Source organism: Filicampus tigris, chromosome 13 (assembly GCF_054856515.1).
Source record: "Filicampus tigris isolate MCC_2025a chromosome 13, RoL_Ftig_1.0, whole genome shotgun sequence".
Lineage (NCBI taxonomy): Eukaryota > Metazoa > Chordata > Actinopteri > Syngnathiformes > Syngnathidae > Filicampus > Filicampus tigris.
Genome location: NC_141229.1, coordinates 9,632,465 through 9,651,578, shown reverse-complemented (window position 1 = coordinate 9,651,578; position 19,114 = coordinate 9,632,465). Strand labels below are relative to the sequence as shown.

General features: G+C 37.3%; 1 protein-coding gene across 3 annotated transcripts in view; it reads right to left on the bottom strand.

Moving 5' to 3' along the window:
- ppm1aa (protein phosphatase, Mg2+/Mn2+ dependent, 1Aa) overlaps window positions 1–19,114 on the bottom strand; it is a 34,002-nt gene that overhangs the window by 11,153 nt on the left and 3,735 nt on the right. The window contains exons 2-6 of one of the 3 annotated variants that reach the window (XM_086048745.1): window positions 18,591–18,656; window positions 17,803–18,441; window positions 17,603–17,720; window positions 16,170–16,281; window positions 16,019–16,076 (exon numbers count right to left, since the gene is read on the bottom strand). In XM_086048745.1, the coding sequence (XP_085904871.1) occupies window positions 16,019–16,076; window positions 16,170–16,281; window positions 17,603–17,720; window positions 17,803–18,441; window positions 18,591–18,656 (993 nt within the window). Of the gene's footprint in view, window positions 1–5,168; window positions 7,178–16,018; window positions 16,077–16,169; window positions 16,282–17,602; window positions 17,721–17,802; window positions 18,657–19,114 lie in introns of those variants that run through there. The other 2 variants (XM_086048746.1, XM_086048743.1) reach the window with 2 other exon arrangements.

The window sequence follows — 19,114 nt, the reverse complement described above, 5'->3', positions numbered from 1 at the left end:
TAGTTACAAAGTAGTATTAGGGACACACTAGTATTACACACTGTAAAATCAAAAAGCCAAATTACATATTGTTGGTGTCCCGTGAAAAAGACGTATGTACAATTTTGTCATTTAAAAAAAAAAAATCACATTAATAGAATCTCTGTAACGAGTAAAGTCTATTAAAGTAAAAATAAAATAAATGTTTTTCACAGGACAGCGACGATATACAGCATACATACATACAGCATGCATATACACACACACACATATATATATATATATATATATATATATATATATATATATATATATATATATACACACACACATATACAGTATATACACAGATGGTATATAAACACACGCATAGTGTATATATACATAAATATATGCATATACATATATATACGTATATACACATATATACACATTCATATATACACATATATACTATATATATATATATTTATATATATTTATATATATATATATATATTTATATAAATATATATATATATATTTATATATATATATATAGATATATATATATACACACACATATACAGTATATACACAGATGGTATATAAACACACGCATAAAGTGTATATATACATAAATATATGCATATACATATATATACGTATATACACATATATACACATTCATATATACTCATATATACTATATATATATATATATATATATTTAAATATATTTATATATATATATATATATATATATATATATATATATATATTTATATAAATATATATATATATATTTATATATATATATGTATTTAGTCGGTGAGTCCGACTAAACTTTCAATTGGGAGAGAGTTAAAGAAGAACCAAAAGATCATTGTGGCTGCACTCCAGAGATGCAGTAGGGACTTCCACAAAGTTAACTATCACTGCAGCCCCAAAGACGCATGAAAGTCCATTCTAAGAGGTATGTGGAGAAAACCAGGCACTGCTCATCACATGCTCAATACAATCCCGGCAGTGGTGGGAGCATCATGTTGGGGGGAATGCAGCCAAGTACAGAGATATCCTGGAAAATATCAAATCCTCTTGAAATTTCACTTTCTGTGTCATTGCCGCCATTTGCCAAAATAAAAAAAGTTCATTTTATTTCTCAATGTAAACTCAGCACCCCATCTTGTTTTATTTTTTAATTTATGAAGAAAGAAAAAGGGAAATAAATATATACGTATTCAGACCCTTTGCAGCAACCTTCATATTTAACTTACATGCTGGACATTTCTTCTGACCCTCATTGAGATGGTTTTGTTCCTTCAGCGGTGTTTAATTAAACTGATTGGACTTGATTAGGAAAGGCACACACCTTACAGACCTTACAACTCACAGTGCATGTCAGAGCAAATGAGAATCATGAGGTCGAAGGAACTGACCAAGGAGATCAGAGACAGAATTGTTGCACGGCACAGATCTGGCCAAGGTTACAAAAGAATTTCTGCAGCACTCAAGAGCACAGTGGCCTCCTATATCCTCAAATGGAAGAAGTTTGGGATGACCGCAACTCTTCTAGACCTGGTCGTCCCGCCGAACTGAGCAATCGTAGGAGAAGAGCTCTTTTTTCAAGATGGTGCTGAGGTACATTAATGAGAAATAAAATTAACATTTTTGATTTGGTCAAATGGCTGCAATAAAGTGAAAAATTTCAATGGGTCTGAATATTTTCCGTACCCACTGCATATACATATATGTATACATCCATACATATATATACATACACTGTATATACATATATATATACTGTATATACATATATATATACACACTGTATATACATATATATACACACTGTATATACACTAAATATACATATATATACTGTATACATACATATATATATATACTGTATACATACATATATACTGTATACATACATATATATATACTGTATACATACATATATATATACTGTATACATATATATGTATATATATATATATATACACACGTATATAGACATACGCACATTGATATATATATATATACACACATATATATATACACATATATAGACATATATACACGTATATATATATACATATATACACACATATATACATACACACATATATAGATAGATACATATATATATACATACATATATACTAAGCCAGCACGGTGTGTCTTTTGAACATCGCGATTGCGATGTGCGCTAATCACATCGTAGGACGTGCGATTTTTTAACTTTTTTTTCTTTCTTAGAATACGCACATTTTTGTTTTGCTTAAAAAAAGCAGAAAGCTACTCCGTGCTCTTACACAGCCTGTCTCACTCACCCCCTCCTTCCTGCCAACAGTCACCGGCCCCTCCTCCTCCACTCTGCTGTCTGCTCTTATCAGGCGACATGGAGGAGGCGGCAGAAGCGGCAGTAGATTTAGTCCCCAAAAGAAAGTCAACATTCTAAATATGAAAGTATTTCAGCTATAAAAAGGAAGATTCAGAACAACAAAACATCCTTTGCCAGCAGTGCCTCACCGTTGTTGCTGCAATTGCCGTCACAAGCCCCTGTATGAGCAGTTCAAACTAAGAAGTGGGACCCAAGGTGAAACTTCATCTACTCGAAAAACAATTACAGACTCCTTCGCCAGCATAACCCCTTATGAAAATAAGTCCAACCAGCACAGACAAATCACGGATGCAATGTTTTATATATATATATATATATATATATATGTTACTTAAGTTTTAATATTTTTGTTCCAATTTGTTTACAACTTTGCTGCAGTTTCAGCAAGTTTTTATTTATTATCTTAATGTTATATTTTTGCAACTCAGGCGCTAGTACACCTGCTTTTTAATTTTTTTATATTTTATAGTTTAGTTTAAAGTTGTTTATAACTCTGCTGCTGCTTTAGAGTTTTCTTTATTTTCTTTTATTTTTTTAAATGACTCAAGGGTCTAGTCCACCTGCTTTTTTTATTTTTTTGTTTAAAATATGTTTAATATTTTGCTGCTGTTTACATTTTAGTGTGAAATACAATGTTAAATAATCTATTATGTTACAGAGACATGACCGCTGTGATCCCTTTTATATACAGCAATCATCATTCACAGATGAACGATTAAACGATATATGAATACAATGATGTCATGGTGAGTTAACCAAATTATTGCCAAACAAATCTATTCAAGTCATATGGAGAAAATTATATATCGCAAACCCCCCAAAAATCGCAATGTCATTTTTTCCAACATTGTGCAGCCCTAATATACATATATATATATATATATATATATATATATATACACACACACATATATATATATATATACACACATATATATATATACAGACACATATATATATATATATATATATACACATACACATATATATATATATACACATACACATATATATATACACATACACATATATATATACACATACATATATATATATACACATACATATATATATATATACATACATATATTTATATACACATATATATATACACATATATACGCATACATATATACATTTATATACACAGATACATACATATATATACACATATATACACACATGCATATATATATATATATATATATATATATATATATATATATATATATATATATATATATATATATATATATATATATATATATATATATATATATATATATATACACATATATACACACATGCATGCATATATATATATATATATATACATATATACACACATGCATGCATATATATATATATATATATACACACATGCATGCATATATAAATATATATATATATATATACACATATATACACATGTGTATATATATACGCATATGCATATATATACATACATATACACACATGCATATATATATATATATACACACACACATATATACAAAGATATGTACATATGAAAAACAGTGTTCTTAAAAATGTTAGTAGGATTACTAGTCATCCAAATGTTTTTTTAATCTTAGTTTTTGTTAAAAAAACTCTACACACACCAAATGCGTTGTGCAAGTAGAGAATACAACACAAAAACATGAATGTAAATGAGGTATTTTTAGTTTCCAGGTAAATGAAAAAGGACTTCTTTTTGGGGGGGTTGGGTAAAACTGTGACAGGGCTTTGGGAGTCAAAGCATGTGATGAAAAGTGAAATGAAACGAAGCACTTTTCTTTTTTGAAGGTATCATGGCCAAGTCTCTTCAAAAACTAATCTCAACACGAGCGATACTGAATACAGTCACTTTGTTATTCATTCATTACAATCGCAAACCTGAATCCTCAGTGGTAAGAGCAGAACAGCACTATCAAGTGGAATTCTTTTTTGTAAATGTGTATAAGAAAAAATGTGATAGTAACACAAACGTCATGTTAAGGTTCCTCAATTAAATATCAATCAGCAGTTATCGAATAAATGGGATTTTAATAATAGTGTAAATATCAAAGTACTGTATTCAAACACCCAAAGTCATGATTGTAAGTCTTTGTTTTATTTTTTCTCCAATTTTTTTATGTGTATTATTTGCCCACACGCACGCACACACATAATAGGACATTTATACTTTACTGAGCCACCACTTTATCAGGATTATTCACAACCTTGAAACCATGTTGCTTCCATGCAACAATTGTCATTTTCTCCATCATCATCATCATAATCTTTGTCTTTAAGGCCAATTACATATGTTCACTTCCACCCATAGTTCATCACACTAACAACCACAATAGCTTGCCGCATTAGTCTTCGCTCTTTTTGTTGTGGCACCTTTAAATTGTACCCTGTGTGTTAGTTTACATCAAATCACGTGACGCTAAGCTACGTAGCTGCTTCAACATGGACTCGACAGCACCACCAGTGGTTAAAAACTAAGGTGAGATTTCCATCATCTTTAACACATGGACTTTTTGGCCATTTTGCTACCACATTAGGTTAGAAAGTGGCTCAGGAAGGATTTGAGTCAAAGAATTTGCGACCCACGACAAGCAGGGTAGAGTTAGGATTGTCATTTTGAAAGAAATACACTTTCGAGTTTCTTAGTATTATTACACTGGAACTGTTTGAAAACTGTAGATCCACTTATGGAAGAGGGTTTCAATAGCGGTTTTACAAACAAATTTATAGGACCCCAAGACAAAGCAGGATCCCATTTTGTCCATGGTGAAAAGAAAAGAAAATCTAACTCAAACAACATATTTATTCCTTGAATGTTAAAAGTCAAAAATATATACATACATTAATTTCCACAATGCAATTTTTAGACCATAAAATAGCAGAATATGAAGGTGAAAGAAAGACCTTTCCTCTTGGAGAAATGTATCTGCCGTGAGTGGAAGCAGATATTGTCAATGACGAAGAAGGGGGGTGGGGGATACAAGAGGTGAACACACAAATCATTGGCGCTAGCAGCAAACTGGACTGTGTGGCCTGCCCGGCTTGGGCGCACAGCAAAACCCCAAGGAAACAAAAAAAACAAACAAAAAAAAAAAAAAAATGGTGCTGTCCACAACCATGACGACACTTTACAATCAGCGGATTTGTTCTTGGTATGAATGCCCCCCAGCCCCCACAAAAAAAAAAGAAAAAACAAAAGACAGCCTTTAAAGTAATCGAGCTAACAGTTGATCCTATGTGGTCACACCATGAAATAGTCAGTGCTCAAGTGTTCACATCAGTCCAATTATAATATCTTTAAAATATCCCACAAACCAAATCAATGTGTTGTCGGAGGGACACACGTGAGCTTGTCCCAGCCTTTTTTTCCCCCATGTGTGGACCAGCCAAATTGTCCACACAGAGAAATGTCCACAATTTTAAAACTTGTGATGTCAAAGGTTGTGTCACACAAAAGATATACACACACACGCACGCACACCCCCACACACACACAAGGCTGGCATAAATCAGAAAGAATGTGGTAAAGAGGAGGGGAGGGGGGAAATCAAACCACTGTACGACTTATGAAAGACATCCACGAAACAGACCGACTTTGTGTCCTTGGGACTGCAATAAAACTTGGCTTTATAAATGTCAATTGTTCAACAAGAGCATGCACACTGACACTCTGTGAATACGAATGTGATATGGAAAGGGCAGACTATAGCTTTGTAATTCCCTTTATATATCTTATAAAAAAAAAAGAAAAAAAGAAAAAAAAGAAAAGCAGCCTGGTGTGTGTGTGTGTGAAGCGCGACGAACACAAGGATACGCGTGCACGTACATACACACAAGCACCCATACACGCTTGCAAGTATCTAGTCAGACAGGTGGCTTATGTTTTTAAAATGACACTTTGCGTTATTGGAGCATGTACAGAAAAAAAAATGCATACAAAAATAAAATACAAGGTTTTTTTTGTTTTTTTTTCCAAAAGCACATGGGGGGGGGGGGGGATAATTAGGGTGTAAATGGTTTTGATATAGAGCTTACTGTGCTGTCAACTATACAATTTACCCGTTTCTTTAAAGAGCATAGACTAACTGAGGAGCGAGGAAAAGTAAAAAGCGTGGAGGCACCGTGCCTGGAGGACAAGCAGTAATATTCACTATGTAGAAATGGGTTAAAATTCCAGAAGAGCAGGAAAAGGCAGATAGTGCATAAAAAGGTTCTCTTTTCATTTCATTTCATTTTTTTTTAACTTAATCAAGCTGCATTAAATACAGGCTGTTTGTACAGGACAATTGCACTTCACAAAAACAGAAATATACAAACGCACACAAGGAAATGTGAATCAAATTAATTACAGCAACAACAACAGGAAAAAAAAAAAACCCTACTACATAAGCTGATTATTGAACAAAAAAAAAAAAAAAAAGGTAAGAAAGCCGTGTGGACTCACTTGTTATGTTTGACTTTAGAAGAAGTATTAGGAAGGGTGAACACAAAGGGGAGACAAGACACTGGGTGGGGTATGTTGGTGGGGATCCTGAACTCCAGAGTGGACTGGCGCTGCACTATCTCCACGTTTGTTTGTGTGCATGCAACTCCTCTTCCTCTTCCTCCTCCTCTTCCTCCTCCCATGAAATTCCCTTCTTAGAAACCAAAAGCTCAGAGTGACGGCAAGACAGACTGCTGAGCTGGGCTGAGCTTGAGCTGCTGTGGGTCTTGAGAGGATGGTGGTTTGTAAACGCTATGCTGTGTTAGTGGTGCGATGCTGTGTTACCACATGTCATCTGTGGACGCTGAGTCCTTGACAAGAGAGGAGAGGAAGGACAACACCCTTCAGACTCAGGTCCCAATTCCACCAGTATTCACAATATTTTAAAAAAGGGAAAAAATACATATGAACATACTGCAAGGAAATACATGTTTATCTACTGCAAGGCACTAGCATGACACCTCTAAATAATGTATCAAGTAAATGTTCTCATGCATTATCAATATTGACTTTTTCTTTTTCTGGGAGAACAATTTGAACATGATATGTACTGATTCATTTTCTTAACCTTAACTTTAGTTAAAGCGGAAGTCAACGCAAACATATTTTTTTTCAAGAATATTTTTTATGCAAGCCCACTAGTTGAAACAGAGCATTCTGATAAATATTGCGTTTTTGGAATAAGTGTTAATCCACTCGTTTTTAGCCATCTCTGGGGGCGGCCATTTTGTCTTCTGTCGTCTGAAAATGACATCACAAATGCTCACAACGACCAATCACGGCTCAGATTCAGAGAACAGGTCAGCTGTGATTGGTCGTTGTAAGCAGTTGTGATGTCATTTTCAGTCGACAGAAGACAAAATGGCCACCCACAGAGATGGCTAAAAACAAGTGCATTTTGCTACTTAATTTATATTCCACAAACGCAAAATTAATCAGAATGCTGTGTTTCAACTAGTGGGCCTGCTGGGAACATTTTCTTGAAAAAAATATGCTTGGGTTGACTTCCGCTTTAAGAAAGTAAGGGTGCACCAAATAAATATGTTTCTCAGACTCGACTGATCTATCAATTATCTCATCAATTGATATATAAAAACAGATTTTACATTACTTAACAACAAAACGTGGATGTGCGATGCAGATATTATTGTTGTCCACTTGGGGTCGCCATTCTAATGTTCCACTCCATATTTGTGACTTTGAGTGTGCGTGGCTTTAAAAGGCGGGGCCTGGCCCAGAAAGTGACTTGGGAGTCAGCAAATAAACAAAATAGCCATTCTGCATATTTTGAGTGCCATTATGTGGGAGTCAACAGTTACATGAGTCCATGTGGAAAAAAACAGCTCTGAAATGCTTCCAGACTGAGATTTTGCTGGTTTTTGTTTTGTTTTATTTTGAAGGAGGCGGGGGGGGGGGGGGGTAATCAAGTTATTTGAGGTATTTTATTAACCGTTTCAGTCCTTGAAGAAATTTATTCATACACAGTTGAACATCCTAATTTGAACAAACCTCGAGGTCACATTTTTGAAACTGAGTGTTACACCTTGTGTACTTAATGTGAAGGCTACCAGTTTGATACACATTTCTGAAAAAAATAATCTGATCAAATCATTTGGTGGTAAATGACCTGCCCAATTTTACTGCGCCTACTAGCTTGTCTCCACAACACTATTCTTAGGCCATGCGCTACCTTACTGAACGTTGAACTAACTACAGTATATTATTGTTTTCTTTTTTTTTTTTGTTTCATATCATTTCCATATTTACACTAGTGTAAGTGTGAAAAGTTAAAAGCAGTTCGCTGGTAGGTAGTGCTATTTGTTTTTATTTTCGAATAGCAACACACAAAAAAAGAGACACAGCTCATCGAGTTATTTTTAGAATAGGTCCCTTGAGAGCTACAATCTGCCTGCAGACACCATGTTGGTGAACCCAGCTCGAACAATTTGAAACCATTATTTTGGGGGTAAAAAAAAAAAAGCGCCCAAGACATCAATTGAGTGAGCATTTAAAGCCTAGGTATCAAACTCAAGGCCCGTCACATCATTTTATGTGGCCTGCTAAAGCAAATGAGGTGCATCATCTTCATTTTTCTTGGTAATATCTTTAATAATACATTGCAACGCGTCTTCACTTTTGATACCATTGAGATATTGAATCACATTTTTATAAATAAACTGAACATTGTTGAACAAACTATTTTCCCTGACCTCTGATTTCCAAAATAGTTATCCATCGATTTGTTATAATATGAAGAGGCGATTATACATTGAGATACTTTCGCAGTTACAATGGTCCTCTGAAGGAAACCATCACTACAATGTGGCCTGCGACCACAATTCGACTCATTTTTGTCAGCCGAAAGGATTACAGCGAACCCACACACGTACACGGACCCACTGTATGTACAAGTGCACTTTTCAAATTCAAATCATCTGTAAACTATTTCGTTTTTAAGGGCAATGTTGTACGATGAGTTTGAAATTACATTAAAAGACCATGTAAAGTCAGTTATACATGTTCAAGGCAATTGATAAAAACATGCAAAGACTGCGAATGTAGAGAATGTCGTACTCAATTGTAGAGCTATATCATGAAGCTGTTTTTTTTTTTAATTTTCAATTTTGCAAATTTTCCGGTGGCCAGTACAGTCAAGTGTTTAGCACTTTGGAATCAAATTGAGCGCTTTCGTTCACATTAACGGTTATCTAGCCCGAATTACTTAGTTATAATTACTTGTCCCGTTCCTACCACTTAGAGCAGGGGTGCCCACACTTTTCAGCCTGAGACCTACTTGTGACATGTCCGGGTCAAAATGATCTACCACCTAATAAAAATGCCAAAGACATTATTTATAAATATATTGAGAATTATTTTTATGTGACCGTATATGCTGGTGTAAGTTGCATGACTGCATCAACCTATATAGAACAATACAACAAAAAAATATGTTTTGTAATTACCTTACTCTGATGACTTGCACTGAATGGAATCAGCTAGGGACGCATAGTCCGGACAGTAGCTGCTGACAGTAGCTGCCTCAAGCAGATTTGCAGCAACAACAATCCGCCCATTCTCTCCATTCATGGAGTATAAAACAAGTCAACATTTTGCACACTATACTAATGCTATCAATATTGTTGTCTGTAAAGTTCAAGAACTGTTAAAAAAAAAAAAAGGCCGCCGAGTGAACAGGACGCTGTGTGTCTGACGTAGCATGCCCGATGCTGACTTTGCTGCCGCGAGGCGAAATGGCACAAAAGTTGACTTGTTTATACGCGCCGAGTGGAGCGAATGGGCGGATTTCCGGTGCTTCGCTCCACGTCCCACGGCTTCAAACGCATCATTCGCGCCACCTCGCAAGCAACGGCGCCCGCCCGCGCGTACTACATTGAATCCAATTGAAACGCACCGCCAGAAACGCTCCCAACGCAGTAACGTAGCAATACAGTAGTGAGGACGGATGACAGGCTGGTGATCTACCCACGGTGCCTTTGCGATCGTGATCGACGTAATGGGCACCCCTGATTTAGAGCATGCATTTAGCTAGCTAGATTTGGAGGTTCAGACATGTAGGCCTGTCTAGGCATATGAAAGATGTACAGCATTTGATTGACCATTGACTGACATGTATTAGTTGAATTTAGGAGTTGGAGCCTTGGGAATAGTAATTTTAAAAAATAGTCCCGTAGTTGCACTTGGTTAAAAATGGCACTTATCTGTTTGTGCATGTAAATTAAGCCTGATGGAAAATTAACATTGTGGTTATAGTTGTGTTTATGTCTATTTGCTGAGCAAAAAGCTACTCAAATCGAAAAACATTACTTAATGAGTCAAATATTCAGGTTGAACTGAAATGAAATGAACTTGGATTCATTTGCAAGCCTCTAATTAATGAGATGAATTTTGTAGTTTTCAAGTCCCAGCACCATTTTTAATGGTGATGAATGGAACTAGCAGCCACATAGGAAAGCAGTACACACATTTCTGTCCTTGATGCTCAGTACAATGTGCCTAAAACGATAAGGATAATGATAAAAGATGAATGGAACGTAGACCACAAAGTCAGTTTAAAGTGAAGACAATCACCTCCAAACGCGCAGCATCTGCCAGGTGTCATCAGCGCCAAGCGTGACTTTATTGTTTGTTGTTCTAGTGTTTGACTGAATAGTAGTTACACTTGTAAAACAAGTAGACTCGCAGATTATTCAATTGACGGTCTTCCCTATGTGAAACTTGATTATTTATTCATATATATATATATATATATATATATATATATTAGGGGTGCAACGGTACACGTGGGTGTATTAACACGTTTCAGTATGGCATGTTCGGTTCGGTCCACTTATTCGCGCAAGATTACACACGGGCGCAATTGACTGTTGCACGCGGGAGAGGAGGGCGGCGGCACTAAGGAAGAGCAAACGAATACGCAAACAAGCCAGAGCTCGAAGGTCCCCCGTACACTGCGATCTCCTATTTGGGAACATTCTGGCTGTCCTGTTCAAATCGCTGATGGGGAAACGTACGTGTTAAGTCTCACAGTTGGGTGCCGACATCACTACATGTGATCGGCGGCTATGCTGTGGGTAGCACGTCTAACATAAAGACTTAAAACAGCATCATCTGACTGAATGTTTCTTAGACGAGGAAGCAAGCAGTCTTTTTAGCCAAAAACAAAGTACAACAGCACTCTCCTTCGTTCTCCGCTGCTCGTCTCACTAGCTGTACGATGCATTCATGAACCCCGGAAACATCACAACTAGCAAAACACAAATCCGACCACAATACAATACAATGCAATTTTATTTATATAGCGCATTTCATAACAGCTAGAGCTGTAACAAAGATAACCCAATTCGTTACAATATGCTGTTGCATATTCAAAGATTTTAATGCCTAAAAAATGTCAATGATTTCATAAAGACTTTAAAGTTACTATATTTCATTATAAAATGAGTTTTAATATATTAGAAATAATTGTAACTGTTATTGTATGTATTTTTTTCATCACAAAAAGTGTATATATGTACTGTAATGACAATTTGTCTTTAACTTGAATACTTAAATGTGTCATAGTCATAGGCTGTTGCTGCTGAGTGTTTAAGCCATTAAGGCCTAAAGCGCCTTTCTCAACAGCTCCCCAAAACCTAAGGTCGCCTTTGGAATTACCTTTGAAAACCTGAAGTTCTCCCAGAAATTCAACACTTACAAAATGATAAATATCTCAGCCCCTGTAGCAGACAGAAACATAATTCCAAAAGAATGAAAGAGCTTAGACGTGGCTTTCACACAGGCAGAATGTATTATTATTTACTGTTTCAATCAAAGATGTAAAAATAACGCGTCAGTGCAAGAGAAGCACTATTTTAATTTTTAAAAAATTAAAAAAAAAACAAGTGATAATTACCATCCTCTATTCTGTTACAAATTAGTCAATATCGTAATTGTCTACAAACCATATCATACCACGTTCGACTGGTTCCACTGGTCGTGCACGTCGTCTATATATCACTGCCGTTACTTACTTTAATCAGAGCTCCCGGCAATCGACGGCGCCCGCCATTAGCCTACCTACGGCTCGAAGAAATTCCACGACATCCTGCGCGGTCTTGCAACACCGTCACGTGTATATTCTGATGCATTAAATTGGCTAAGAGACGGAGAATTGGATTAAAAAAAGGACAGTGACGCGCCGCCAGAAGCGCTCCCAACGGAATTGGTGCGAACGTAGCATTGGTGTGAAATGCAGCATCAGGCCCTGGTTGACCCCCCTGCCCCCGCCACATCAAACGTATTTGTCGTATTCGTGACTGCGTGCACCGAACCGTGAAGCCTGCGAGACGGTACGGGACGAATACAAAAACCGTAACACCCCTAATATATACATATTACAGCTAATCTGTGAAAAATGTAATGTGCGGAGATGCAAAGCTTTTTCTCTGGATGCAGGATGACACTATGGGAGTAGTGGGATTGAAACAACAGAACAGACCAAAATGAGAGCATTTTTGCAAGGTTTACTTAAAGCCAAGGCAGGGCCAAGCAATCAATCTGCTCTGCTTTAGAAACCAGCAAGGCGCTTTATGTTTTAAGCCTTGAAAGGCTCGGTGAAAATTAAAACCTTCAAGTTTCTGGTGCACTTTGCACTCCCCATTTGTTTCAAATATCAAACCGATTAAGGACCTCAAAGGGACCAGTTTGCTCAAATTAGATGAAAAACCAAAGTTCAAAAAAGTGCACTTTTTAATGATTGACTTGCTCTCCACAGAAAACAAATGCAGAAATCAGCCAATATAAAGTCAACTTGATATATTCGGATAAAAACTCTCCCTATGGAAATTGGACGAACCTCTTTCAGAATGCGCGTGTAGCATTCGTGGCTGCGGATATTCTCAAGTTAGGACATTACGTTTGCTTCAAACACGGAGAGACCGCCCCGGTTGAACCGAATTGAACAACTGTTTTCACCATGGTACTCAAAATGTTTTTTCTACCACCCAGGACAGAGAGAAACATGAAAATAAGACACATTTATGGGAGATTGGGGCAGGGATAGAAAATTGAGAAGAAAATATACTTAGTTGAGTCTAGTACATTACATACGAGTCTTCTAGACTCGTATATACTTTTCAACTTTGTTCAAGATGACAAAATGTGGTATTTAGTGTTTTCTTGGGGTTAATAGCCACAGAGTATGCAGCTATTGAGATTGAATCCATACACCTCCCTTGCATAAAGACAATCTACAAATTGGAAACAAGGGCTTTCACAGACTTTTGACTTGATTCCATCACTGAAAATCAGTGTTCAAATCAAATACTATTAGCGAAATCTGTGTTATTCGTTCAAATTCTATATGAACAACATTAGATCGTTGCAATGTCTGTATTACAAGGCATAATACAACTTTACTTCTTCAATGCACATAACACTGGAAACCTCAAATGTTGAACCATTCAAACTCCTCAAATCCTGGTCCTGCAACTTAGACTCAGGTGGTCTTGTATATACCGTATTTTTTGCATTATAAGCAGCTACTTTTTGCCAAAACTTTGATCCCAGCGTTTTGTAATGTGATGCGGTTTATTTATGGATTTTTACCGATGAGCCGTCAACAGATTTACCCATTCTTGTCACATCTGACCAATGAAATTACCGAACACATTCCAATGGAGCAATCAAAGTGTCCACGTTCGCCCTCATAATGAATATTCTTTGCAGTGTGTGACAACAAGAGTCTGAGAAAGGTTCCGGTACGCTATATAACTAAAGCTGCGTTTGACATTGTTTGGGGGAAAAAAAGTGTCAACTGATGTTTATAATATATATAAGATCCCATTTAATAACATGGAGACCCGTGTCTATTAGTCCAAAGATGCTAATGTAGGTACAAAATTATCTTTTTATGGCTGAATTTAGCGGTTACGGCTTTTCCCCAGGTGCACTTTGTAGTCCAGAAATTTCGGTATTAAAGTTCGAGCTCGGCCAGACACCCAAAATCCCCGTTCCTTAATCATGTTGACTGTCTTTTGGCGGTTGGCAAATATTTTTGGTGCATTAGCACTGGTGGCCAGAAGGTGGTCCACAGGTGGTGGTAATGCACCAAAAGTATTTTCCAACTGCCGTAAGAAATGGAAGAAGAAATGGAGGAAGAGGAAATCAAAGAAGACGAAATTGAAATAAAGACGCCAATCGCCAAAAGAAATGGAAGAAGAAATGGATGAAGAAGAGGAAGAGGAAGAAATGGAACAACAAAATGGAGGAACAATTGAAGGACGAAGATGAAAATTCAGGAAAAATAAATGGAGGAGGAACAGGAAGTAATGACAAATGGAAGAAGTAGTAGTAGTATTCATGCATTACCGGCAATGGACACATTTTTAGCATGCTAAAAGGGTGGCGGTAGTGCACGAAAAGTATTTGCCGACCACCTGAATTCAAGAAAGAATAAGTAGGAGTAGTAGCCATGGCAACTAATGTTTGAGATATTACGAGTTTAGCATGCGGCTTCCTTACGCCACAACAATGATTGGATGCGTTTGGAGAGACAGAGTTCGCTCCCCTCCCATTAATTTCTGAATACAGCCTAGGCTATAAAGCAAACATTTTCTCCGGCACTCCTTTTTAAGGGCACTCTGAATAACCAAATGACCCATTTGAACAACACGCTGAGTTACCGGACGGTCAGAGTGTAGCAGTGTGCGGTCGTAACGTATTTCCGAACGCACCCACGATTAGGGAACGAAGATTTTGGGTGCCGGTCCGAGCTCTATTGTACTTGGTTTTGTTTTTTTGTAAAATAAATTTCCCCCAAAAATGTGACATACTCTGGGGCTAATTACTGTATGTTAAAATCTGTTCAGCTAGTAGAAGCTGTGTGATTGCAGCATAAAACAAATCAAATTCAGATTGACCAAATGATTCTAAATATAATTGGTCTCAAATAGAGGTGCAACGAATAATCAACAATCGATTATCAAATTAATTGATCATAATCTTTGATAATCGATTAATACTTGTTCAAATCCTTAGAATTTTCAGTAAATATTTTCCAATTTATGTATTCCTCCATGAAAGCAGACTGATTATCTTTGTATTGAATCGAAATAAAACGTTTGTATTTTCTGAAATGCTAGGGACCAAACCAATAACTGAACCACAATTACTTTGTTCATTTTCTGTACTGTCACTTGGAATGTCATATTTTTTAATAAAGGGATGAGAGGATAAGCTTAAATGAGAAACGCTTGTCACCCAAATTGGAGGTCGACCAGCGTTCCAGCATTCGACTTTCAAGGTACCACTGTATGTGCAAAGAATTTCATCTATTTGCTCTTCAAACTGCTTTAATAATTATTGCACTTTTTTGCATATTGATCACGGAAATTATAAGGAATTAACATGAGTAATATATATACATTTGTACATCAGAGGAGTGACAGTTCTTATCACAATACTGATCCACGGTTCATATTTTTCCAATTGCATTTGAGATCTATTGCTTGGCACTTGGAAAAAAGTGTTACCGAACTTTCACAAAGTTGGTTAAAGTTTAGAGTCACATGTCAAAAAGCATGCATACTTCAACCAAAGCCAACGCCTCAATGAGTTAAAAGTGTTTGGAGAGAACAATTTGGGATACTTACTGTGTCATCGCTTCGGTAGGGGTTGAGTTTGTTGTACACCGCTTCAATAACACTTCGTCTGGAGAGGAGAAAAGATAAACTTTAAAATAAAAACGGTTAACAAATAGTGAGTAAACACTCATGTTTATTCCAAGAATAAAAGGTCACGTACTTGCTTGCAAGCTCTCCTCCGGGAGGGAGGTTGGGGATGCTCTCCGTCGCTAACGTCCTCATAACGTGCACCAAGTCTGGTACGCCTTCATCTCCCTGTTTTGTTAGGATGTCTGATCGAAAACACAAATCACACGTAAGCTTCCTGGACACAGAGGAAGGTCAAATATAAATATTTGCGAATGGAAAGTAACACATCGACTACAGACTTGGGCTTTAAATATGACTGGATTGTGCATTGTATCACATTTGACAAGAAAGTCTCTCAATGAACCATTCCTTCACTTCTTTTAAAATTAAATTTAGTACCCTGAACAAACTGTCGAAGACTGGTGATGTTCCAGACAGTGTAATGGATTGGTGCCAACTCGCTCACCAAAAATTTAGTTGGTTGTGTAATTTCACAATTTAATGACACTCCAGACACGGAATTAAACCTCAACTTAATTTTGATTCATTTAAACCACCTGTTACAAAACCGTTATCTAATTTATTATTTATTTACTTATTTACTTACTTTTTATCTATTTATTTACTTTACCATAGCAGGAGTTCATTTGAAGGAGGCGCAATCATGTCTGTTGATTCATCAAATGAATGGTAATTATTGAAATCGCGATTATTCAATTATCATTTATTTTTTGGTACAAAACAAGAAAATGTTTAAACGTAAAATATATAGACAAATTAAGACCAAACGGCATTTATAAAAACTATAACATTTTAAAAAGGTGCAAATGTATAAATTCAAATGTGATTTCCTTGTGTAAACATAGTGCGTTGGATATAAATGAGTATTAATAACGTTTTTTACGATTACGCCAATTTTGTAATCGTGGAGTGTAATAATCGTAATTGAATTTAGATTTCGATCACATGTAGTATGAGTAGGATCTTTTTGTCAAACTGTCAAAAGACTGCAGCTGCATTTGCTGTCAGTTTCAAATGTATGTCGTCGCTGTCCTGTGATTACCGTCTGTGTTAAGGACTGTCCATATGCGGCATAAGTCACCATATATCTTTTTTCTCTTTTTCCCCCCATTCTGACTGCTGTAGTAGCTGGAAATGGTAGAGCAGCACTTACTACAGCTCAAAATATAATAAGCCGATGATGTCATTTTAGAGTACCGTTTTTTTTTGTCCATATTGCCCAGCCCTAGAATGATACATGGGATATTTGGAGAAAGGCATTTCAGAGACATGTTATGAAGTCACCTGGGAATGGTTTTGAATTGGGAGAAAAATTGCATAGAATGTTTCCCCATTTACAGCTGGATGCAGAATGCCTTAATTCCACTCAATCCAGAGTGGAAATAGAAAGGAACAATATTTGAGTTGACATTTCAAATGGACCACAAAGTAGTTTCATCTACTGAAACATTTATCATCCCTAGTCAACATCTGCCTACTAATTTCCTGGTTTCTTGTGTTTACCTTCTACTCTTGACTCCAGATACTTATCCAACTCGGCTTCTCGTTTAACTGCTTCTGGAGAAACTTTTGGAGCACCAGGAAAACAGATTAAAACAACACTCATATTGTCCCGACTACCCTGTGAAAAGAAACACAAAGGTCGAGAGCGGTTAGAGTTAATGTGAGAACACACAGGTGTATTTTTGGTCAACATGGCATACCTTGTACAGGCAAGTGTCAACAATTTCATTGCTGACTCTTTCAAGATCATCCGTGACTTCTAGCCTTGACCGGACAAAGTCACAGAGTTCTTCATTGGCCATGACATCCCAGATGCCATCACAAGCAAGAATAATAAATTCATCATCCCCTTCACATCTCTCGATTGCATAAACTTCAGGCTCAGGTGAGACGAGCTGCTCTGTCGGGCCTTTCCCATGCACACACTTGTAGTCGAAATCGCCGAGGGCCCGAGACACGGCCAGGGAGCCGTTAACTCGCTGTATCATGACTGAGCCGCCGGCGTTCAGGATCCTCTCCTTCTCCAGAGGGTTGCTGGGTTTGTGATCCTGCGTGAAGAAGTGCACGGCACCCCCCCGGCTCAGGAGCCCCCGCGAGTCACCACAGTTAATAAAGTAGACGTGGCTCGGTGATATCATCACGCCCACGGCGGTGGAGCCACTGCGGTCCACGCCGTGCTTTTTTTCCGAGATGGTTCGCATGTGATCGTCAATCTCGAGGAAACCTGTGCGGATGCCGTTCTTCACGCTTTCCACTGAGGGATCCTCCTGCAGGGCACTCTGGAAGTCTGAGTTGCTGGTGATGTGCTCCAACAGGTGCTCGCAGCAGTACTTGGCCACCTGAGAGCCGGCGTGCCCATCATAAACAGCAAAAAATGACCAGGGGTCGAGACCGTGAGGCAAGCCAATTACTGCCGTGTGTGCGTCTTCCATCTCTACCCGCCAGCCCTGCATACTGCTTAGCCCAAAGCGCAGGCTGTTACCCTCACCATGGGAATTGTATTTTTCCATCTTTGGTTTGTCCAGAAATGCCCCCATTGTGTCCCTCCTGAAACCTGTGGAAAGGCATATGGCATGTGTTTTGATATTTAAATCGAGCAGCACTGCATACAGAGGCAGCAGTATGTTATCTGTAAAGATTTGGACTTCGGAACAGGAGGTTCACAATTCGAGTATTGCGGTGGAAAAAAAAGAAAAAAGAAAAGAAAAAGTAAACTAGTTGAGAAGCTAGTCTACTTCCTGACTACAACCGAGGTCCCCTTGACGCTCTGACACTGCCCTTGCATGCCTGCGTGTGTGATCTGGCTATGGCTACGTTCACACTGCAGAGCATAATGTCCAAATTGGATTTTTTTTTTTTAGTTAATTTCAAAGTTTATATTTAGTCGTTAATACGCATGGACACAAAACACGACGTCAGGTTACACACATACACACAAAACACGATGTCACGTAGCTCAGTGTTTATGGAAGTAAATATGGCCCGCATGCAAGGCCTCATCTCATTTCTCTA